The sequence below is a fragment of the Talpa occidentalis genome, unplaced genomic scaffold (genome assembly GCF_014898055.3).
Source record: "Talpa occidentalis isolate TD23 unplaced genomic scaffold, MPIMG_talOcc4v2.1 talOcc4.16, whole genome shotgun sequence".
Classification (NCBI taxonomy): domain Eukaryota; kingdom Metazoa; phylum Chordata; class Mammalia; order Eulipotyphla; family Talpidae; genus Talpa; species Talpa occidentalis.
The window spans coordinates 72,300,780-72,324,873 of record NW_023601653.1 but is presented as its reverse complement, the minus strand read 5'-3'; the positions used below and the strand labels follow the sequence as shown (position 1 = coordinate 72,324,873).

The 24,094-nt window shown below is 56.4% G+C and overlaps 1 protein-coding gene across 1 annotated transcript in view; it reads right to left on the bottom strand.

Moving 5' to 3' along the window:
- Positions 1-2,269: 2,269 nt before the first annotated feature.
- The window catches only part of TSPAN11 (tetraspanin 11), a 59,047-nt gene continuing 37,222 nt past the window's right edge, over positions 2,270-24,094 (bottom strand). Inside the window, exons 4-8 of the mRNA XM_037514537.2 lie at positions 11,801-11,875; positions 11,551-11,655; positions 10,613-10,771; positions 10,260-10,346; positions 2,270-5,460 (exon numbers count right to left, since the gene is read on the bottom strand). Of these exons, the coding sequence (XP_037370434.1) occupies positions 5,401-5,460; positions 10,260-10,346; positions 10,613-10,771; positions 11,551-11,655; positions 11,801-11,875 (486 nt within the window). The 3' untranslated portion in view covers positions 2,270-5,400. The remainder of the gene's footprint in view (positions 5,461-10,259; positions 10,347-10,612; positions 10,772-11,550; positions 11,656-11,800; positions 11,876-24,094) is intronic.

Here is a 24,094-nt window from a genome sequence, read left to right as displayed (position 1 = left end):
CGAGAACACAGGGGGCAAGCTCCTGCCCCAGCCCTGGCTCACGGGCCAGCAATCCAGTGGGGGCCATGGAGGAGTGAACGTGATGGGTACTCAGAGCCACGACAGCAGCTGCCCAGGGTGGGCCAGGCACCAGCCACACCTTGGGGAGCGCGAGGCACCCCGATCGAGGTGATGTGGAGGCCGAGAGCTGGCGTCATTGGTGCTGTGCCTGAGAGAGGGGCGATCACCTGCTCACACCTGGAGAGCCAGGTAAGAGTCTGCACGTCACGCTGAGGGATTAAGTCGGCGTCCACTGCTGGCAGCTGGAAGGCTGGCTCGGTCCTGCCCTTGGGCAGCCTTACCCTGGCTGCAGTGTGGACAAGGGTGGGAGGGGACAGCGTGGGTGCAGGGACAGGTAGTCATCTGGGAGGCTGCTGCGGTGATTTAGGAGAGAGATGCAGTTCGCAGGCCAACATCAGTGGGATGGAGACAAAGCGACAGATTTGAGAGACGCAGGAGGATTGACCAACTTGGTGATTAATTAGATTGATTGGAAGAGGAGGAACAGTCTCGCCATGCATCCAGCGTGACGCCCTGGCCTGGGCAGGGGCATGACTGACTGTTGCATTGAATGGATGGGTGAGTGTATTTTCTGGGCTCAGTGCTCATTTTCTGGAGGTGTGCGGGGGCCACATGGCGTCATTAAATCTCTCCTTTTGTTAGCATTGAACTTCACAGCTTGCAAAATGCTTTCCAATGCATTACCGAGGATCCTCCTGCCACAGCTATTTTCGAGGCTGTCACTGTGTCTGAACTTTCCCATGTCGAGGTGCGCCACACCCGGGAGGAATGGACGCTGGACTGTGAGCTGGAGGGGCTGAAGTCAGCCTCCCCTCTGCATTTGTGTCCTCAAGAGCCGCGGGGGGTGTTTGAACTTGTCACAGATCTGTTATGGGCCCCACGAGGATAATAGCTAGTTTACAGATTTGCTGGGAGGCTGACATCAAGCATACATGGAAAGAGATGCAGCTGCTTCTTGGAGATGAGTAGGTTTTGAGGGCGAAATTGGTCAAATCTGAGTTCTCAGGATCCCCAAACTAGAGGTGGCACCCCAAGGAAAATGATCCCACAGGGTTGAAAGCTGGGAGCACAGGAGAGAGAACTGGAAAGGGGAGTTACTATATGGGGGGGTGTGGACTTGGTGGGCAGCTTCCCCCACACCTCAGTTTTGCTCTGGGCTGACTCAGTAGCAGCTTTCAATAATCCACAGAAGCAAGAGGGAAGTCAGAAGAAATGAATGTCATTGTAGACACAAAAATATCGGCATTGCAACGGTGCCTTCTTTAAGCATCCAGGAACGATTGGGAGGCTATTGATTTAGCCATCTCGTTTTTGCTGAGTTTAACGCCAGCGTGGAGATGAACTACGTGTCTCCTTAAGCTAATGACAAGAACGACAACTCCGCACAGGGTACTCTCGGCCCAGGCTCTCCAGCGTGGGGCTGTCTGCTGGGATCTCACCTTTGTGGCCCTAGAACCTGACTGAGAACCAGGTGGAGCCAGCTTGGGGCATTGCCCAACCCCCCTTGGTGAGTCTTAGTGCAAAGGAGAGGAAACTGGCATAACAGGGCTGCACGCTGGGCCATGGCTGGGACTCTAGTGAATGAAATGGGGTCAGAGTTTTGGGTGACTTCCTCTTAGCTCTGTGCGGCCCAGACCCTCAGTAGTCTGTTTGCACGGGGCTCAGGAAGTGTCGCACTCTGGACTTGGGGGCGTGCACAAATGAGCTGGCCAGGGAGAGAAGCACCATCGCTCCAGGGGGAGATGTTATGGGGGGGTGCAGACAGCAGAGCGAGTGTGTGTCTTAGCTTGACAAGCCTGGCTGGGTGCCCAGTGGCCAGTCAGGAGACCCCTTGTTCCTGGCTACCCACCACCCCACAGGCAGGGGGATGCCTGTGGCAGGAGGAGCCAACTCCAGGCTCACTCTGGGGCTGGCTGTGCATCACCACGAGTGGCGCAGGATGTCGCAGATCAAAGGCAGAAAGGTCTCGGGGAACACAACCCAAGCCCGCTTGCTGGAGCCCGGCTCTCGCCTGCAGCCTGGAGCTAAGGACATGCATGGGCAGGCGAGGTCAGGTCTAACAGATCAATGGTGGGAGCTGACAAGAGTCAGCAGGACCCTTGTGGGTTTCCTAATGGGGCCCCTCCCTTCCTTCCCCATGACACACATCTGCTTTGGCGTGTAGCGGGAGGACCAACACGATGGATGAGCAGATGGCCTGGAATTCCCTTGCAGTGGAGAAAAAACAGCAACCAAAGGTCGATCCAGTTCCTTTATTATCCGGTTCCTTTATTATCATGTGAGGCTGGGCTTGCACTGAGGCCAGCTAGGAGAAGGGTATGTTTACAACTCGAGCAATTTCCCATATGCAGTGGGTTAAGGCAACTTCTCTGTTTCTAGAATATTGTGATGACCCGTAGCCACGGGCCAGCTGGTTCCAGGAGCCCATCTGGCCTCGTGAATGCCTGGCATGACTAGTGGCACCAGCAGGGGGTGTGCCAGTGCATAGACGGTAGGGCCAGGGAGCACTGGAGGCTGAGGGATGAAGCACAGGGGGGAGCATTGGGCTGAAATAGAGCATGGAGGTGATGGGGGAGGTGGGGCCCTGGGGGTGGGTGGGAAGGAAGCCCAAAGCACCAGAAGGTGGTGCGAAAATGGGGCTGGGAGTGTCACTTGTCCCCTTCCGGGAGAGGACCTGGCACCTGCTCTCCCAGCTAAGGCTACAGGGGCAGGGACAAGCAGCTGGGCAGCAGTGGCCCCTTCCAGGGGGCGGTATAGCCCCAGCAAACCTTCCACCTCACCCTCTCACTGTGAACCCTGCAGGGCTGCTGCTGGACATCCCGAGAGATTTTAGAAACTTGGGGGCTGGATAAACAAAGGTGGGTGGCAAAGCATGCCCCTTTGTGGCCTGGGCTACAGTGATTCTCAAAGTGTGGTTCCAGGGCCAGCAGCATCAACAATACCCGGGAACTTGCTAGAAGTGCAAATTCTGGGCCCTCCCCCTACTGATGGGAAACGCTGAGGGTGGAGCCCAAGCCAGCTCTTAAAAAGCCCTCCAGGGAGCCCTGATGCCTGCTCAGGATTGAGAGAACTCAGTTCAGACACCCGGTCACTAGCATCTTGGCGGGCGTGAGCGCCACCCAGCGGTGATTCAAAGGGGGCCGAGCAGCCAGTGAGTCCAGAATGTTCCCAAGGCCCAGTGTGATGGGTAGGGGCAAGGGAACTGCCAGTCCATTCCCTCTACCTCACCTTCCGCGGGGACTAGGAGTGGCGGGTTCCATGACCGAAGCTGGCCATGGGACATGGAGCAACAGGGGCATATCACACTGGGATGTCCCCTCTCAGGGCCCTAGAGTGGCCACAAGCTCCCGGGACAGCGCACTGTGCCCACTCAGGATGCCACATAGGGGAGAGGGAGTGGGCAGGAGGTGGCCAGGGCACCTCGTCCTTCCAGGGTGGCTGTGTGTGCAAATGGCCCCAGTATCAGCAGGGAGGGCCTTTGCTGCTCTCTTGCCAGCCCCCCGTGTCCCTGACAAGGGACCCCGCACGGGCAGGGATTGCACGAGCTGTCTGAGGATTCTGATCGCTGCAGCCTGGCCTGCTCTTGCTTTGGTGTCAGCATGGCCACCTGAGGTGACAGGTCTGCCATTCCCATGAGCGATGCGCCTCACCCCACGCCACTTCCGCCTGCTGCCTGGGCTGCTCCGAGGGGTCTGAATGCTCTGCAAATGTGCAGGGTGCTGGTCCTGGCACCAGATCATGGTTCCGTCCAACCCGGGAGGGGGTGCTGAGGCTGCTGCTATTCCACAGTGTCCCTACTGTCCACCCAGGCACCATGAGGAGAGAGGGCTCCCAGCCCAGCCCCCTGGGTTCCATGGGTTGGGGGGACATGACAATAGTCATTTCTCCCGACTGGCAACTCTCGACTTCTCTGAACCTTCATCTCCTCCTCTGTGGAATGGGGGAAAGGATACCCTCTCGCTGGGGTTGCTAGATTTATGTGACCTTCTTGGCGCACAGTAGGCCTTCAGTAAATACACGGCCCTGGCCTTGCTTAGATAACAGAGGAACGCCTCTAGCGGCTGGGAAGTTAGAGTTCCAGGTGGGCGCTGGGAGGTGTGGAAGCCTGGTGTGCGGGTCTCATGTTACCAGCTGCTGTTGGAACAGCCCTTTCGAAGGGCTCCCTGCTGCCCTCTTACCAGTTGATACCTGCGGGCTGGAAAACTGCTGACATCTATATGCTCCTTTCCAGGATGTTCTGTTCTCCCTTAGAATTTGGGAAAGTTCTTGAAAATTCCTTGCCTATTTCAGATATGCAAGACAGAACCAAAGGAAGGGGCTGTATTCACTCTGGGAAGCAGAGGAGACCCCTGGAGGGGCCAGGTGGTCAGAGCATGTGGGTGCAGGGAAAGTGAGATTCAGGGCAGAGCACCCCTCTGGGAGTCTCACCTCTGCAGTGACTCCAACTGGGCGGGGTCTCTGATTTGGTCTAATCAGGAAGGGTTTTACTCCCACTGACATTAAGAAATGGTTTTAAAAACCTGGCAATCCAGAGAATCAGGCAGTGGCTCTCGGGAGATCCCATAGGAGCATATTATGGAAGCTGGGGCTTGGGGTGATGGTCCTCCAGGGGTGCTTTCTTGGGGAGGGCCTCCAGGCAGGGCACAGGTTCCAGGCGCAGCCTGCACTGGTGAAGCCAACGTATCCCACCCTGCTCCCTGCCTGGGCAACTCCCCCCAGCTAACCCCTGCCGGCCCAGCTCCTATCGCCTCGCCTCCTGCCCCTCCACTTCCAGGCCTGCAGGAAGGAACCAGGTCATCCAGACACTCCTTTCCAAGAGGGAAGGGGTGGGAGGTGGGCACATCAAAGAGCAGGGTCTTCTGGGGGCCAACCCTAATGCACCCTGATGCACATCCCAGGGGGCAGAGCAAAGCTTGCGGCATAGGCCAGAGGAAGGCTGCTCACACAGGCCGGGGGTCATGTGTCAAGGCGGGTGTCCCAGAGGGGTCAGGTTTGCAGCCCGCTGTTCTAGGTGCAGGAGCTGGGGAGGAGCTGAGTGCAGCTCTCATCCGCGTGTGGTCCACGGGAGCCCTGTGCCAGGTGCGGGCTCTGGCATTGCCTCTAGGCAGGAGGGTGCCCGCCTCGGCTCTGGCAGTGAACACTCGGAAGGGAGGAAGGGGCTGCGCGCTGCTGGTCTGTGTGGGAACATGGAAGCCACAGTCTCAGACACTTGGTGGATCCCAAGGGCCTGGGCACAGATAAGGAGGGCGTTTCTGGGCGTCTCTGGGCAAGCTGATGCTGACTTCTCAGGCCTGGTGCCTGTCCTTGCGAGGGGCAGCCACAGGGGGGCGCGGTTGGCCACTAGTAACAATGCAGCTGGAGCCTCCGGTGCAAGCAGCAGGTGAGAACCATCCCGCAGATCTGCCAGGTGAGAGAGCGGAGGAGCAAAGAGCAAATCAGATTCCCAGGAAGCTGCAGCCACCGTGCACCACTGGGGACCTTGGTAGCCCTTCTGGTAGGTCTGGGATGAGGCCGAGGATTCTGCATTTCCAAACAGCTCTAGCCCATGCAGCTGGTCTGAGGTCAGGGCCTCTCCAGAGCTAGCCCATGTGACTCATGAGCTCTCAGGATTCCCCCCACGTTAGAGCTGCGTATGCTTTTCTTCTCTCCAGGAAAGAGTGCCTACAGCTTGCTACGCAGACTCCGGAACTAAACCAAGGTCCACAGTGATTCTATGGCTGGTGTACAGAGGCCCCCAGGGAAACAGGCTCTGGGAGGGGCCCGAGGCACCGTCACCTCCTGGGAATGTGGCACCACACCAGTCCCCCAGAGCGTGCCTGTGAGTCTGGCTGTCACCTCCACCTGCTGATAAGGAAAGGGCTAGAACACTCCGCCTGAGCAGGGCCGAGCAGGGCCATCCCTTTCCCCAGGCCCTACTTCTCCCATTTCTAAGATGCAGAGAATCTGTATTTCCCCAGCTTGTTCTTCACTAGCCCCCACTTTATCCACCTCTTCCTCTCCCCTTTTTGCATGGGGCAAAGGGGTGAGCATGTGTCAGACATGAGGCCCAAGACATGATTGTGACTCTGGGTAATGATGCTGTTGAGTCCTGGCTCCCTGCCCCCAGGAGAGGGGGCCCCGCGAGGGCAGTCCTGGCAGTCCTGTGCACACGGGGTGAAGGTGGATTTCCCCAAATACAGGAGACAGTGCTTGTCTTTTCCAACAGCTGTCGCTGACTGGGTCTTCCAGAGCCTATCTGGTCGCACCCGGAAGGCAGGCAGGTTGGGGAGGTGGCTGCAGGCCGGACACACGTTTCTCTCTGCAAGGGTAACTTCGGGAGGTAGCCGAGGACAAGCCCTCCTCTCCCTTCCTTCCCACACGGGAGGACGCTGGCCTGTGAGTCCAGACTTGGTGCTAAGAGCAGAACCCAGAGGTGAAGCTCAAAGGCCCTGAGAGTTTTCCTGTCTCCCTCTGGCTGCAAGCAGGGGGCCATCACTGCCGCTCCACCCATGTGCCATGCAGCCTGCCTCTGCCCTGTCCCTAACTCATGGCTTGACGATTTGCACTGGGGGTCATCTGGATCTCTCTGGTCCTTGCTAGGGGGGAGGCAAGATGGGAGCAGCTGGGACAGCATAGACTTGTGTCCACCTCTCCTGTTGTACGTCCCCAGCAGGGGGAGGGTTAGGAGGGCTGAGCTCTCCAGCATATTCACCTTAATATAAAAAGTGTGTTCCCAGGGCGCCGCCCAGGGAAGGCAGTGAGGGTGGAGGTGTGCAAGTCAGAGTCTCAACGTGTGTCCACATATGCACACTCCAACGATGCATGCAAAGTGATACAGGATGCATTCACAATGTATGTGCATATGTACACACTCAAGGGCACACACATGCACACATTGCACCTGATGCATGCAATGATAAAGGATGCACACATCTGTGTTCATAGGTACACACATGCACACACACACGCTGTACCTGATGCACGCAAAGGATAAAGGATGTACTCAGAAAGTGTGCACTTGTGCACACTCATGTGCACACACACACAGACACCTGACTCATGCAGTGGGGTGAAGGATGCTAACTCCAGTTCCCTGTGCACCAGCGCCTTGTTGCTGACAGGACAGAGGAATGAGCTCAGATGGCTTTGAGCAGCCAGCACAGGGTGAGCAGAGAAACCAAACAGGTTGATGCAGAAGCAGGAGATGGTGGAGGTCGGAGAGGCTGACAGGGCCCAGTCAGCATGGGTCAGGATGCATGGGGGCATGGCGCCCCCTTTTGGCAGCCTACCTTAGATGCAGCATGTGCTGCTCACATATTTTGGCTGCTGTTGGTTTTTGTTTTGTTTAACTGGGAGGCTGGTATGCTCTCAGTTTCTTTTGAGGTGTCTGAGCTAGCATCTGGCTGTCTTCAAGAATGATAAAGAAGGGCCAGGGAAGCCCCAGGAATTCACTCCAAAGTGATCTTTGAGGTTCCTGCTTAATCTCAGGCGGCTTGTGAATTTTCTGGGCACTGCAACATGTTTTGGTCCCACAGTGTGGGGATGTCAGGGCAGAAATGGGAGTGGACTAGCTTCCATCTGGGGCTGTGTGGCCTTGGGCAGTTACCCCCCTCTCTGAGTCTCACATCCCCCTCTGTTGATGGGAAAACCTCTTTTTCATTTGCTGGTCCAGAGCCTTTCCTGGTGAGTCTTTAAAATCCAGGATGCCAGGGCCAACACACCAGGACTGGGGTGGATGGCGTGGCATCTCCTGCTCCCCTGCTCTCCACGACTTCTCCCAGTGCAACCCCAGGTCACCCAGTGCAACCCCAGGCTGTGTGAGCAACCGCTATCATCTGACTCCAGGCAGGTGCCCTTGCTCTGTGGTATACCCTTGATTTTTCTTCAAAATTGAATGCAAGGACTTAACACCATGGCAGTTTCCACCTTCATTTCAGCCCCTCTTTCCCATCCACCAAGCTCTTTTACAATCCTGGTTCTATCAGTCAATAGACCTGCGATCCCTGCAGATCTGGCCAGTTATCAGAGTTCATTAGAATGCTTCCAGGGTCTTCACAGAGATCACAGAGGAAAATGTTAAAGAACCAGATCTGAGGCTGGAAGCCACTTCTAGACATTGTTCACCAGGCTGATGAACTCTTCTCCTGCTTGCATGGAGGTCGTCCAGCCCCCTCAAGCTCTCCTGAGCACCTCAGGGCCTGGCCTACTCATTCAGGAGGCAACAAGCACATTGACAAACACTTGGCGGAAATGAGGGCTGGTTACGTTCACTGCCTTTTCTGCTTGGATTTCAGTGTTCATAAGGCATCTGCTTTATCGTACCAGAATGTTGCAACACATCAGTCTCATTGGGGCGAGCCCCTTACTAACATCTCAGGGAGCTTCAGGGCGAGAAGGTTTCTAAGGTCGCCACGTGAGGCTTGCCTCCAGCCCCTACTCTTGATTCGATCTAGAACAGCTCCCAGTACATTTAGGGTGCTGGGCTCCATTAATAAGACGCTGGTGCTGTTTAAAAAGGCTCGAGAACATTCAACTGCTCCATTGTACAGGGCAGGGAACTGAGGCTCAGAGAGGGACAGTGATTTCCCCAAGGTCACCAGGAAGAGGTAGAACTATTTCTAGATTCTTCCAGGGAAAATTTCCTCCACTTCCTGGGGAATATGTAAACCTGATGGCATCATCATGGGCTTATATCTCCGGGCCCCTGAGGGTCTTCCAAGTGCCAGGTTGGGTGTACGTGGGGAAGGTGCCTGTTCCTGCCTGAGGGTGGCTACGAGCCACCAGCACTTGGGTAGTTTAACTCAGCATTGGCCGGCAGAGGGAGCTCTCACCCGAGGCTTGGCTCTGCAAGGCTGGCCTCAGAGGACTGGAGGGGAGAAGATGGGCTGGGCTACACAGCAGTGACCCGGTGAAGCACTCGCTCTTTCAGGGACACTAGTACCCCAGTGAGCTGGAGGATCTGAGACTTTTCATGGTGAGGGTGTCAATAGAAAGGAGGCATCTGTGGGTCTGCAGGTACCCCGACCGCCTGGCCTGCGTGACGTCACTTCTATAGCTGTCTTGTTCCACCGTGACCTTAGCCTCAGGGCACTGGAAACCCTCTCCCTGCCCTTGGCTTCACTACCTTCTGCTCCTATAGACTCTGAAACGTGGAGAGGAAGAAATGCACAGAGTGTGGCCCAGGCCTGCTTCGTTTCCATGCAGAGCAGGACCTCTTGAAACCTGGAGTAGATAGGGGTTTCTGGGGCCACCTGTTGGGCCAGGACCTTGAGCACAGCTTCCTTCCCAGTTCCCAGTGGCAACTCCTCTGGGGTTCAGTGAAGAAGGGGCAATGTTAGTGGCACCTGGGACTCTTAGGCTGCAAGTAAATGGACACCAGGGGGAGCAAGGTGGCCTGGCCAGGAAAGAGCAAGGGCTGTTCTTGAGACAGTGGAGACAGGGCACCCTCATGGAAGAAATAATGCTGAGCTGCATTTACTGGACACCTGCTATGTGCTCTGCAATGAGCTAAGTGATTTACACATAGGTGGCTAATCTTCACATGTCACCGAACTAGGTATAATCAGCCCCATTTTACAAATGAGGAACTCAGGCTGAGAGATGAAATAACCAGCTCGAGGTGGCCTGGTCCCCGTCCCAGGGCTAGGGCCTCTTCAGTGGGTTAGGGTGCAGCTGCATCCTTGGGTGCCCAGATGGATCTGGCCTGGCCACACAAGTATCGGAAGGAACCCCATACTGGAAGGTTCCCCAGGCTCACCGCTGCCATTCTCTGCATGTGTACGTACACACACACAGAGGAGCGGATGCATGTACGTGCACACACATATATACGCATGCACGAGCACACTACACATGTCCGTATGCATGTACCTGACCACCTACACCTAGGTACATGCAGACGCACCTCAGGAGCCACACAGGCTGTGCGCGCACACACACCCCCACGTGCACACACACAGGGTGCATGCGCATACCTGAGCCCACACTCATATGCCTCCCAGGCATCTGTTCCATATAATTCAAGTTGACCCCCAGGCCCCAGGCCTTTTCCTTCAGGTTTTCTGGGGAAGAGAGTAATCACGTGACTCATTCTTGGCTGTGAAGAGGAGGGGAGGAGGGCAGTGCGGGGCCCATGCCAGAGGGTGGTCAGTTATTGGAGCTCTCAGCCAACAGGAGAGGGTTCCCGACAATGCTGTCCCCTTACCCCCACTCCGACTCACCTGCAGGCAGGCCACCCCGATGCCCACTGCCCCCATGAGCAGCAGGTGGTCGGCCAGGAACTGCTCCAACTTGGTGATGCAGCCTCCCTGGAAGGTAAAGGTAGATTATGCACACCTTGGTGGGGAGCAGGTGAGGATGCATCCAGCTAGCTGAGACACACAGGACCTGGCCTGGCCTTTGAATTACTCACAGGCTACTTGAGGTCCTCAAATCTCCCAGCAATAGCCTGGGGGCACTATGGAACCCTTTGAGGACCCAGAAGCTCCTGGCTCCACACATCTGCCTGAGCCTGCCTTTCCTGGGGGGCTCCTGGTGGGGATCACGTGGTCAGCCTGCCCAGCAGGGCACTCACCTCCACCTTGTAGATGTTGGAGGGGTGGGCTCGCAAGCCGCAGCGTGGCACCACTGTCTTGCAGCAGCTGTCGGGCACCCGGCGGCCCTGGGCCTCCCGCGAGAGGACGTACGTGCTGTGCTGCCAGTCAGCCGAGCTGTTGCTCCCGCAGCACTTGAACTGGAAGGGAGCAGAGGCGGGTGAGACGCAGCCAGGGCCTCCGCATTGCTCACACACCTCGTCCCTTTTCATTCTCTAGATGTTTCTGTCACCCTGTTCCAAGCAGGGGGCTGATGTCTCAGGCAGAATTTGCCTGCAGGGCACCTGTTCGCTACCTACTCTATTCACCCAGGTTGGTTAAGAAGAGGATGCTGGGAACAGGGGGCTGTGGACCGCTCAGGGGCCAGAGCCCAATCCATGAGCTGGGGCGTGGGCGCAGTTTCCTAGTCATCCTAGGGGGTGGCACCCACCCGCTGACAGCTGCTGAGTCTCCTCTTGGAAAGGAGAGACCCCCGTTCTGTGCCCAGCACTCAGCAGCGGTTAACTGCAATGCCTCTGCCTGGGACAGTTCACCTTTCTGGGGCCGCACCTCCCAGCTCCCGGGGGAGGAAGGCAGATGGAGTTCTCCTGAGGAGGCCAGCTTCCTGCCACAGGGCCCCCCACGGGGAAGGCAGCCAGGGTGGCTTGGAGGCGGTAGTTGGAGGGGTCTTGGTGGAAGTGAGGGAAGGGGGGGGAAGTAAAGACCTGCCCAGGTAGGTGCTTCAGCAGGTACTTCCCATGCGTGGAACTTGTATGTATGGATACAGATTTAGTGTTCTCTTGCTTCTGAGGCTTCATTTTAGCACGTGGCAAATGAAGCTCAGAGAAGGTAAGTAATTTTCCCTGGGTCACACAGGAAAAGGTCAGAGCCAGGATTTGAACCCATGTCTGGGTGGCCTGCCACCAGAGCGGAGGCTTACATCTTGCTGCAGACGGTCTACCGAGGCGGTGATCTTAGCTGCTCCGGGCTGCCCGTAGTTCTCAGCCAGAGTCTGGGTCAAGTGCAGCTTCAGTTCGTCACTCAGCTGAGGAGGGTAGAGAGGGAAGAGGTGTTGGGAGATCACCCCCACCCTCCTGGTCCCCAGTGCCACTCCCAGGCTTCTGCCCTGGCCGGGAGAGCGCGGGGTGGGGGGTAAGACGAGGGAATTGGAGGAGGACATGTCCACTCACCCTCTGGTAGTACACATGGGCCAAGACCCCTGCCACAAGCTCGACAAGGAAGATCACCAGCAGGAGGCAGAAATACTAGGAGCAAGAAGAGAGACAGTCGCACCGGGATTGAGGACTCCAGGCAGATGGCGTGTCAAGCCCTCTATGACAAATGTTTCCCCAAAGCAGTGTGGGAGTTGGGGCAGCCTGTGAGGGACCCATCACCCACACCATCTTCTCTTCCTAGCAGCTCTGGGCATGGCTGGCTGTGCTGGCTGCTGGCCTGGGGCTCCAGACTCCCGGATCTGGGTTCAATTGGTTAATCCACACCCCATCCAGTATTTACTGAATACCTATTACATGCCGGGCATCCTAAGACGGTTATTTTCTCAAAGCTACTGGTGGTCAGGGGACAGGGAAGCGATTCCAATGCTGTGTCGTATATGCTGCTCCAGGACAAGCCCTTAGAACATTAGGAGGCCCCTGCTGGGGGAGAGCAGTCAGAGAAGGCTTCCTGGAGGAGGTGATATCTGAGTCATCTCTAGATGACTAGGAGTCTGCCAGGTACAGAGGAAGGCAGCATATTCCAGGGAAAGCCTGGAGACTGCAGAGAGCATGGGCTGCGTGAGTTCAGGATGTGGCTCTGGCAGGTGGGTGCAACAGCGACCAAGCTCAGGAAATGACACAGGCAGAGATACTGGGAAAGGCGCTGGAGTCTCTCAGTATTCATGGCCCTCCAGGGGGTTCAAACCCCCCCTCACCTTGGCCAGCTTCCCCCAGGCTCAGGGTTGCTCGGCCCCACAGCAGCTGGCCTGGCTGGGTTCCCGGCCGTGCGCTGGCCTGTGACCTGCTTCTCTCCCTTACGCCCACTCGATTCTACAGTCAGGAGGCTCCGGGACACTGCTGATCAATCCCATGTGTTCTTGTAGGAGCCAACGGGTCAGACATGCATGTCAGGCCCATGTGACTGGGAGGGGACAGGAAGAGGGAGCTGCTGCAGGCTAAGGCGGCCAAGGGATGGGGCAGGCAGGAGGGAAAGAGGCGGGCAGAGAAGAGAGGAGGGCGGAGGAACACAGTTACCTGGGAGTGTGCTCCTCTGGGCAAGTTCAGCCCCTACTCTTGGGCACTGATGGGGTGGCATCTTCCCCCACCCGAGCCCCGTCCATCCACCTGCTTGGTGGGGCTACAGGTTATTGCCGGATTGAGCAGAGTTCCAGTCCATGGGTACGCTCTGATGCTATCAAGTCGGGCAAGAAATGTGGGCAGAGGCCGTGTGACCTGGCCCGGCAGGGGGCTCTGGGGCCATTTCAGAGGCTGTGCCAGGTCAGGGGCTGTGGGCCTGCCCTGACCATCCCCAGCACCCTTAGCGGCAGGCCTGGCAAGGGAGGCAAGGGCCTCACAGAGAAAAGGACATTTCAGAGGGCCTCCCCTGGTGGCACAGCAGTTGAGCGCTGGGCTGCAAAGCTGCCCGCAGCCTCTGCAGCGCCGGTTCGATCCCCGGCTGCTCCCCGGCCACCGGAGGAGGGTCCCACATGGCGCGCAGACCTCTCCTGCCGCCCGCTGCTCCCCTCAGCAGTGTACTTCGGTCCTTCTGCCTGCTCTGCTCCCCGCTCTGGCTCTGGTGAATCCTCTCACCCTCCCGCGCTTCTGACTGTGCCCAGTGCATGTATAAACAAATAAATAAATCTTTAAAAAAAAAAAAAAAAAAGAAAGAAAAGGACATTTCAGAGAAAGAACTCTGACCTATGAGCAAGGCTTCCTTTCCGGTTAGCCAGAATCTTCCATCTGCCCTAGCCCTCTAGCTATTTATTGAGCCCCACTGTCCCCAGCCTTGACCCTGCCCCCCAGGGAAGCTTCCCAGGCTCTGAACATGGCGGCAGGCTTGCTCCCCCTCTTGTGGAGCCTGACAAGAGTACAAGTGGAGGTTCCTATGCCCCTTCTCTGCCCACCCCAGGCTCTATGCCACCCCAGGACAGGCCTCTGGCATGCAGTGAGACAACGCAGGTGAATGAGCCAATGTCCTGTTGGATGGGCTGAGCCGCAATGAGTGGGTCCTGCCTATCACCCTGTTTAGACAGCTTGGCCCACCAGACTGACCTCAGGCACACGCTGCGCCAAAGGCACCGCCTCACTGATGGCTGCTCTCCTGGAAGGGGGCTGGCCCGGGGGCCTGAGCCAGGGCAGGGTCTCATAATGCTAAAAGGCGTACCCCTGGGTGGAGACTTCACATGCTGATGAGACATGTGACATGGAGACGCATGCAGCTCTCCGACAGGGCTTCAGTGTGGCCAGCCCCTCTCATGCTGGAACTTCGCTCTCCTCTAGCCTGCCCTGGTGGACAAGTCCACCCCTCCAAGAGCCAGAATGGGACTTTCCTCTTCCAGGGCTGACTCCCTCTTGCACAAGTTTAATAAAACCTTGTCTAGATACCGGTTGTCCTGCCTTCTTGTTAAACTGTTTACTAGTGGCTGGAACCTCTGAGGTTCCCAAGCAGGCAATGGCCTGTTCAAGTTCCGTCCATCCCCAGAGTCACGTACTTCTTGGCCATCCAGAGGTGGATGTATAGGGGCTGGGTGTGGAGTATGGGGCACACTTGGTGGCTTCCAAGATCCTAGTCACATGGGATGAGGTCTAGGGGGGGAGAGGCACATTCTGTGGACCCCAGGGACATCTCACGCCATGGGGAGAGGTCTGGAGGAAGGAGGGCCAGTGTTTAGAGTGGGTCTGGGTACACCGAGGCAGGAGCTTGACCGAAGGTCTGAGGCTGGAGGCCTGAAGAGGCTGGAGAAGCATCTGTTGACTGGGGTTGAGTCCAGGCTCTGGCACTTGCTGGCTCTGGGTGGGTGGCTGCTGGCGCCGAGTTGGGAAGTGGAAACTGCCCTCCCATAGGAAAGATGGCTCAGTAGCTAGGGAGCCTTTCCTGGTTCCTTGGGCAGGACACAGCCTCCAGGGCTACCTACACAGTGGGCGGCTGTGCTTGCGGTATGGTGGCAGCATGGCCACCATCCGGGAGGACCCACAGAGATCTGGCCTGTTTCCTGTGCCTGCAGCTTAAGGGCCACAGTGCATGAGGAACAGATTGGCCAGCCAGGGGCCGGTGCAGCCAGCCCAGTCGGCCCAGGCTGGTTGCTGTCTCCTGGAAGCTGGAGTCCATCAGACATGACAGCTTGCAGCTGAGCACCAACAGCCATCCAGAGGGCCTGCAACCCCAGTGATGTGACATGTGGCCCTAAGGTCCCTCCCAGAACACACCTGCCCTGCTCTCCTGCCCCACTGAGTTTCTCTGAGGCGCTCTCATCCTGCCGCGCAGGACCCTACACGAGGCCAGCGTCCCCAGCTTCCGGTGCACCCTGGGTGGACAGGGAAGAAGAGATGACGGAGCTTGTCACTGAGCCAGAGGAACAGGCAGTGGGGAGGGAGGCAGCTTGGCATCCTGCCGCCTTCCTGCAGGGGGCGGGAGAGCCTTCTCTCTATGGTGCTGTCCCTGGAGGCACAGCCCTGAAGGTGGCTGTGCCCTTCTGCCCCCTGGGGCGTCACTGCCAGGATTTGCCACTGAAGCCTGGCTGGGGAAGAGGGATGATGGCCGGGGGAGCGATGGAAGCACATCTCAGGATTAATGGCAGCCTAATTTAGCACATGCCTGCCCTGCGCAAATGTTCCGAGCTATCAGACAGGCCAGCCATGCTACCGGAGCTGTCAGAGGGAAGATCCTCCCGAGAAGCAGTGGGCTGAGGGAGTATGCTCCTCCCACCGGCAGACCTCCAGCTGCAAAGATGCCCTGGGAAGAAGTGGGGACCAGACTGGGGCTCTGGGGTGCTGAGGGTGGGGTTTCAGGGAGCACGTGCACCGGCTCCCATGGCAGCTTTGGTGGAGAGCGCTGCAGGTACGTGACTGGCCTGGGCAGGGTCCCTGCCTCATGGGTCTGGCATGACAGCCCCTGGGAGGCAGGCAAAGGGCTGTGCTCACCGGGATCCTCCCTCACCAGGGGCCGCGCAGCCCACATCTGTAGCAGGCTGGCTAATGCCCGGGCAAGCAAGCCAAGCCTGGGCTTTTCCCATGTGAGACCATGAGCTCTAACCCTCTGAGCCTCAACTTCGCCCCACTGCCCTGTACTCCGCCAAGCCTCTCCTGACTCCGCCGTCTAACCACGGCAGCTCAGGACCCCTCCTGCACTGGCGGGCCGGCTGTGCAAATCTGCAGCGTCCCCTCGGTTCCTGCACATGCAACTGCAAGAGACCAGCCTTCCAGCCCTGTGCCTTTGCCCCACTAGAGCACCAGGGATTCCTGCTCTGCACCCAGCTCCATCATGCCGGCACTGGGTTGTCTCTGGGTTGTCAATGGTTGCCACCACCCCTTCCTGACATCTAGGTGCTTCCTAAGGCCTCTGTCTTCCGGCACAGACACTTTCCTCTTTGCTGCTTCTCTCAACGAGACCCCCGGTGTCTCCCTGTCCTTCCCTGCTGACCACAGTGCTCCTCACACGGCAGCCAGCAGGCCTCACACCTGCCCTGTGCAGTTCTGCTCCAGCAGCACTGCTCTATCTGCTCAGAACGCCAGCCAGGCACTGGGCCTGCATATGTACTCGGCAAATGCCCGGGGTTAAGTGGTGTGAGTGCTTTCCCACACAGTCTGCCTCCAGCCAAGGGAACAGACCAAGCATGCCAGCCCCAACTTGGGGGCAGCAGCTTAATCTTACTTGGATCAGTGCTACTCCAATTTATACCAGTGATTCTCAACCTGGCATGACTTGGCCCCCAGGGATGCCGGCAATGTCTGCAGATATTTCTGTTACAGCGACAACTGGTAAAGGGGGTGCTACTGGCATTGAGTGTGCAGACCTGGGCCAGGGAGGCTGCTGAATGCCCTCCAGTGCATAGGACAAAATCATCCGGCCTGAGATGTCAATGGCACTGAGGTTGAGAAACTGATGGATGGATTTACTTTTAGATTTTAAGGTTGATACTGGGACTTGATTTGCCCACATGTGCTGATGTGCCATGGGAGACACAAAAAAGATCTGAGGAGTGTTATCTAGTTCCCAGGATGCGTGAAACTGGGCACAGAAGCATGTGAGGGGCTTGACGCTGCACTGCCTGGGAGACACCTCTGCAGAAGAAGTGCTTGCCCTCACTCAGGGAAGGATCAATGAACTGAGGCAGCTGTAGATTCCCTAGCTGCCCTGCAGGCTGGGCTGGGGCAGATCACCTCCAGAAAGAAGGCTTTCTCTTTTCAATTTGATTTGTTTACTTTGGATTATTAAAGAAAGCAAAACAGTCTCAGATACTATGTGCGTTTAGAAAGTCAGTATTCACTATCCCTGTGCTATCCTGCCTCTCCTGCCCCTGCGGGGGCTGAGGACCCTAGTGAGCCCTCATTCTCTTGTAGGAGGTGACCACCCCATTCAAGTGGACTGGTTTTGCTTCTTAAAACCTGGCTGGAGGGCCTCCCTGGTGGCACAGGCAGTTGAGCACCACACTGTGAAGCTGTCTGCAGCCTCTGCAGCGCGGGTTCGATCCCGGCCAGCCGGCAAGAATCCCACATGGTGCAGCAGACCTCTCCTGTCTCACCCGCTGCTCCCCTCAGCAGTGTATTTAAGTCAGTCTGCCTGTTCTGTTCCCCGCTCTGTCTCTGATGAAACCTCTCACCCTTCCGTGCATCTGGCCTGTACCTGGCTTCTTGTATAAACAAATAAATCTTAAAAAGAAATAAATAAAACCTAGCTGGAGAAGCGGAAGGAAAAGCCATTTTTCTACAGTGGGCGTCGTGGAAAGGTATCTCTTCCACACAAAATAGTAACTGACCCTTCTTTTGTGGCCATCCCCGGGGCACGCAGGGTGCGCTCCATGATCGTCAGAGCCCTCCCCAGGCCCAGCCCCTCTGTGAGCTCTCCCATGCTGCTCCCAAACACCCTCAGAGATGGAGGTGAGCAGAGCATTACTTAAGTTGCTGTGTGAACGCCAGCATCGGCCTCACTGAACCCAGTGAGGGGGGCTGAACCCAGAATTCCAGCTCTAGAGTCTTACCTGCCATGTGACATCACCCCCCAAAATGGCTAGCAGGTGGATGGGCCAGGCTGCCGAGTTCACTTAGGGTGGATTCCACATTTTAGGGTGGATGTAGTTAGGTGGATGTGGGGGTGTCAGGAAAAGAATGAGAATTGATCATGGAGACATAAAACAGAAATCTAGGGCACACCAGGAATCCTCGCGGGCCTTCATCAGTCCCCAGCGCCCGCAGGGAAGGCAGCTCAGGGTGATCTCTCTGGTGCAGGCTGCCTCTTCCATAGGGAGCTTTTGCTCCTTCACGCCTCTGCTTGGCGTGGGGTTCATAGCCACGGGCTCCAATGCCTGTCTGTCCCTCTGCCCTTTGCTTTACTCAGCAGAACTAACCTTATCTCTGCACCCAGTAACTGCACAAGCTTTACAAGGTGTGCAACACCTGGTGTGTGCACAGCACCCTGCACACAGTGGGGCATCAGGACTTCGTGCCTCTGCTCTCTCCATGTGCCTGCCTGCAATTCACTGCTCCGACCTGCTGTGCTCCGCATCTGCTGGCCAGCTAACCTTAGCTCCAATCTCCTCTGAGCCCGAAGTCTCTGGCCATGACCCTTTTCTGAACCTCCAGTGTGGGGTCTCACACTCTCCAGGACTGTGTACGCTCTGACTCCCGGCATAGTGACCCATCTTCACAGTCCCTGGGCCTGGACATGTCCACTCCTGCCCAACTTCCAGATCCACTCTAATCCTGGGGCTCCCAGGGCTGCCTCCTATCCCTCAGTCTGATCGCAACCAGAATGGGAATTCCAAAGAAAGCTCCTCTAACTTTGGCCTCAGAGCCTTCTAGAAGAAACATGCCATTTCAAAATATGCCCAACCTAGGCCAAGACATTTGCTAAGCACAGAAAGGACCCAGACAATCACCTCCCCTCAACAGCCCCCTGCACATCTATCTGATTTTTTTAAATCCTTTAATGGAACAGTTTGAACCAGAAGCAACGTTGGATATTTCCAAAAACTATAGATCCAAACGAAGCTGGAAGAGCACAGCGCTCTCTGAACCAAGGCAATACTTTCTTTAATGAGAGCCTTTGCAGACACGACACAGAAATATTTCTCACTGTGACATTAAGGTGACGACTTCGACAGTGAGTCTGCAGATGGATGTATACTGAGTGGAGCCGGCCAGGCCCCAGGTCGCTTCTGGGGCAGGTTCACGTGTGTGCACAGGATGGGGCAGCTCGGCGCCCACTCCTACCGCTGTTGAGCTACATTTTAAGAACTTGATAAAATTGAACATTCTGAGTTTTTCCACCTGCCTGATCCTGCCATAAAGAGGACACTTTGCTGGCTCCCCCATCAATCTACACCACTGGAAATAGAACCCGCCACAGCTGGGAAATCGAGGCTCAATACCCAGCCAGGTAGGGATGGAGGAGAAGTACTAGCCTGTTCTCAGAGCAATGTGGGGAGACTAAACCAGGAGAGCGGAGACCCTGACAAGGTTAAATCGCAGAGAGGGGAGCTCAGTTAGCGGCTCCCAGCTGGGCTGTGGGAGGGAATTACAGGGAAGGTCAAGTTGCTCAGAACCACTGAGGCCAAGCAGGAAAAGACAGGGCCAGCTGTTCAGTGGTAATGACCTCAGGGTGCATTATTTTCTGGCAATTAACCACGGACTGCGGGCGGGAGGCACTCAGGTTCCAGAGGTGCAGCTGCCTAGCCTGTTTGTGCAGAAGAGAGAGGATGTGGATTTGGGAGCCTCAGGCCATTCCTGTAATAAGCCATCACTGTTGGAAAGATGAAGGTGACCTCCACGCTCCTGGCCCCAGCCCAGGGCGCACAGCCCAGGGAGGCCGTCACGGACAGCTGTGCCGGATGTTGGGACTCAGCCACTCCACGCGGCTGATGGCTGACGCTAAGACCCAGTTCTGGCCCAAGGGGCTGGGAGCAGAGAAGAGGACCAAGGCTGGTGGGAAGGGAAGTGGGAAGGACCGGGGTGGGGGGCTGGGCGGCGGTACTGGCTCGAGAAGAGTTCCATTTGTTAAGGCTCCTTCTCAAAGAGCTTGCTCCTGCGCTTGGTGAGGTAAATAGCGGTTTATAGCCATGTTTTATGACCTTTACCTAATATGGTGACTCATTTCTGAAGACCTAAAATACATCCTTCTTGTCCTCATCTTTCACCTCTATGTAAAGAGGGGACACCAGGGTAGCTGGGAGTGACTTCCCTGAGGTCCCCGAGCAAGCTGGGCTTTGGAGACCAAGACTTGAGACCTGATCACACTTGTTAGCCAAGTCTGAGAGTGTCTGATGCAAGTGTACCAATCGGTGGTGCTCTCATTTTCAGAAGTTGGTTCTACAACTTCTTACTTTTTAACCCATCCCCTAAATACAAAAGATCCTATGACAAAGACCTAGTTTGGCCTGAGACATCCATCTTATAATCTTCATGTGGCGTAAGATACCCAAGTTTTCAGAGCCCAGACTCCAAACTCCAAAAATATCCTTTCTCTTCACCGAAGTGGCATCTCTCTTGGCCATTGGCCTTAGACTGAGATGGCCCGCGTGGTCTGGCTCTCTCAGGCAGCCTTAGCTAAAAAAGATCTGGTGTGAATTATTTAAACCCCATTCCTGTGCCCCTTGCAGACTTCCGACACGGAGTTCATCATCATTTCAGCACCAGGCCAAGACGTGCTATTCCTGTCCCTGAGGAACAGGCACGTCTGGGGCAAGCAGCTTGGAGGGGCTGTGGATGTGCTGGGAGGAAGGGCCTTGGCCCGGGCGGACATGGTGCCGTGTGCACTGGATGGACTGGACCTACCTGCCCCCTGCCACACTGGCTCTCTGGGCATTTCTGATGCCAGCCCTCTCCTGCCTCTCCATCCAAGCTGGACACCTATTGCTCAGATGGAGAGTTTTTCATCTTAGCTTCTCCTCTTTGGGGACCACTTTGTATAAGCTGTTCTCACTGCATTTTTCCTTTGGAGCTGCCTTCAGCCTTAAGCTATTAAGATCTCAAAAGGAAGTTCAACATGGAGAGGAACAGATGCCATGCAATCAGGAAGGAGCCCTCAGCAACCACAGAACCCTTTCAAACGGACTTAGCCATACCACTTGTCTTTAAGTGGGAGCCTGGGTTTTAAAACTCCTACACGTGTTAGCCCAAGAAAGCTCTAATTGTTTCTGTTTAAACAATCAAGTGTTCAATAATTCAGGGTCTGACGGGCCAGGACATGGATCACTCAGGATCCTCTGCTTCACTCACATCTGTCCTTGGGCAGCTTCTGCCTTTGGTTCTTTCAGACAGGGCCAGAGAGAAGCAAAGGAAGATTCCAGACTGAGGTTTGCAGTTTGCCAGCCCCCCAGGGGGAGCTGCCTGTCCCCACACTCCTGGATGGCAGGTGTCTGTGTGTGCTGTCTCCTGACCTGTTTGAAGCAGGGGCCTCTCTGACGTGACTGATCAGTGCTGTGTCCCGGTTCTGTGTGGGGTGGAAGGGAAGGCAGGCAGGCAGTAAGGTAGAGCCAAATGGGGACGGCATCTTGCACCAGCTGAGCGGCAGCTCTTGTGCCCCAGGCCAGCCTCAGTCCCAGAGGGAAGGGAAGGTCTCTTGTTAGCTGACCCAGGGCAGAGTGTGGGGTGTGTACAGGCCTGGATGCCTGACCCAGGGCCTGGTCTTCTATGAAGTGCCCACCTCTCCCCTGCAGTCAGCCCCAGGCCCTGGGGAGGCTCAGACCAAGTGACAATGAGGTAGTGAACGGGAGGCGGGAGACACCAGCTCAGCCTGCGCGGTGGGCTAGGTCTTGCAAATCGACGGTGTAAGAAGGGAGTGCAGAAGGGCTGCCCGTGATGGGCGGCGTGGAGAGCAGAAAGCTGTTGGTCACTCCTAGGGATTTCTCTTCTGGTTTCAGAGCCACCCAGAGGAAGAGTTTTGATCAGACTGTTCTTCCCAAAGCCAATCATGCCGAGTATCCCCACTTGTTCCTGGGTGACCCACACTCTCATCCACCTTCTGGACTGACCTCTGCTCATGCCATCACTATTTCCACATTTTAACAGAGCAAGGAGTGTCCAGGGTCCCTCCCCCCGCCCCCCAAGGTCCCACCTGGTCTCCTGCCCTAGGGCTCTGGCTGGGAGTCCTCGCTGTACCCACCCAGCCACTCTGAGAGTGGCTGCCCAGTTCTATTATCCAGAGACACGGGGAAACTGTGTCCTGACAGATGCCCTCGGCTTCCCGTCCCCCTGCCTGCCCCAAAGCATGGCTTCCTGGGCGATGTGAATTCTCAGGGGAAGTTCCAACAGGCTGGGATCCCAGCTCAGCTCCAGTGCTTACTGGCTCCACATGTCCAAGGCTAGATTTCTCATTGGAGTGGGTGAATCAACTTTTCAGAGGCAGTATAGTACGGGGGGGATGGTGCATGGGCTTGGGGGCCACCCTGAGTGCCCCTCACTAGCAGTGTGACGATCTTAGGCAAGCTGCTGCAGCTCTCTATGCCCCGGCTCTCTATGCCTCGCCTGTGACATGCACGGCTGGGCGAGGACTAAGCCAGCGCCCTTGCAGCAGTGTTCAGAGCAGCGCTTAGTACAGACTCCCTGGTGATGGAGACTTTGGCGGCTGCTATGGAAGGGTCGAGGTGGCCACATGGCATGGTGCCCATCTGAATTATAGCTGGGCATGGGTGCAACCAGGGGCTGTTTCCCAGCCCGGCAGGGGACTGATCTTTAGGGACTCCCTGAGAGCCAAGAGAATTTCTGAGTCAGGAAGAAGTTTCTAGATGAGGGTCCGAGGCTTCCTTCTTGGGTGGTAGAGGGAAGTCCTGTCCTGATGCAATAAGATTACCTGGTGGGAGGAAGGGGCGGCACATGGGCAGCAGCCTGCCTTGGTGGGCCAGGAGGTTCACCTGAGAACCAAGACCAAGCCAGACCCCATTCCTAAGGGAGCAGGGCTGAGTAGGGCAAGGGTAGGCAGGAAGGGTTATCGCTCCAGGCCCAGCACCACAGTGGGCCCTGTAAGGGCTGGACTATCTCCCCCGCCCCCACACAGCACATCTGTCACTCAGTGGCACTCTCCGACTTCATCCGCTGGCACTGATAAGATGGAGAATGTGCCACCAGCTGCAAGGACTTGCACTGGGCCACGGAAGGGACGGCTGGGTGCAGTGGGGCTGTCCTGGGGCACAACTGCTCCTCACTGGAAACACAGCCCATGCCTGGTGGCTGGTCCTTGCTGGCCCTCAGCACCCACGAGCCTGCACCTCTGCTCTGGGCTGCCCCTCAGAGCAGAAGTAAGGAATTTTCCTAGGCAGGGGAGTGCCATCCTGCGGAGCCTATACACAGCACTTTTGTATCCAGACCTAAAAATCTAGGTCACTGCTGGTGTGACAGCCTGCAGGGGACAGTCCCTCGGCTGCCTCCTGCTTCCTTGGTCAGATGTGCAAGGATCGAGGCTGCCAGGTTCATGGAGGGCATGGGGAGGTGGAGTAAGGAGAACACAGTCCCCCGGGGCATCTTCCCAGCACGGATGCCTCTCAGGCTCAATCTGATCTCCTGGTGAGACTAGATGGGTCATGCCCAGTCCTTCCTCGCTAAGTCCAGATGCAGTCCAGCCTCCTCTGTCCCTTCCTCCTCTGTGCACCCTGACTTGGCCCAGGGGAAGGCAGGAAGGAGGGGAAGTCTGCTCTGCTTCCAGCTGCACAGGGAGTTGGGGTGGGTCTGGCAAGGCCTGAGCGGGTGCTGGCCTCTCCCCTGCCAGCCCACCCTGGCTTCTTCCCCAGGCTCTGAGCTAGCTCTGGAGAGCGTCCCAGCAGCCCACCCCACCACCCTGGAAACACTCTTGCCCAACAGTCAAAGCTGAGTCTGATCAAGCTTCCAGAGCTAACCCCTGGGAAAACAGAAAATGACATCAACAGGGCTAATGATCAGAAAATCCAGGCTGGGAGAACTCTAGGACATGTGTTCTGTTCCTTCAACAAATACATTGCCAGAAAAAAGTGATTGATGGCTGTTTAGAGAGTAAAGGGACTTAGGAGATAAAGCAACCAATTTTAATACATGGGTCTAATTTAGTTACTGATTCAAACAGACTAAAACAAAGAAGACATTTAAGGGGTAACTGGGGAAATCTGAAACTGCTTGAGTATTTCACAGTATTAAGGGATAGGAATGTGCATTGTTTTTAGGTGTGATAAAGATAACTACATTAAGTTACCTACAGAAAGGATCTGTGGGCTTTTGAGACACGCACTGAAATGCTAACAGATGACATGGTACCTGGGGGCAAGTGACAGGTGGAAGGCACTGGCTATAGACAATGACGCTGGCTGG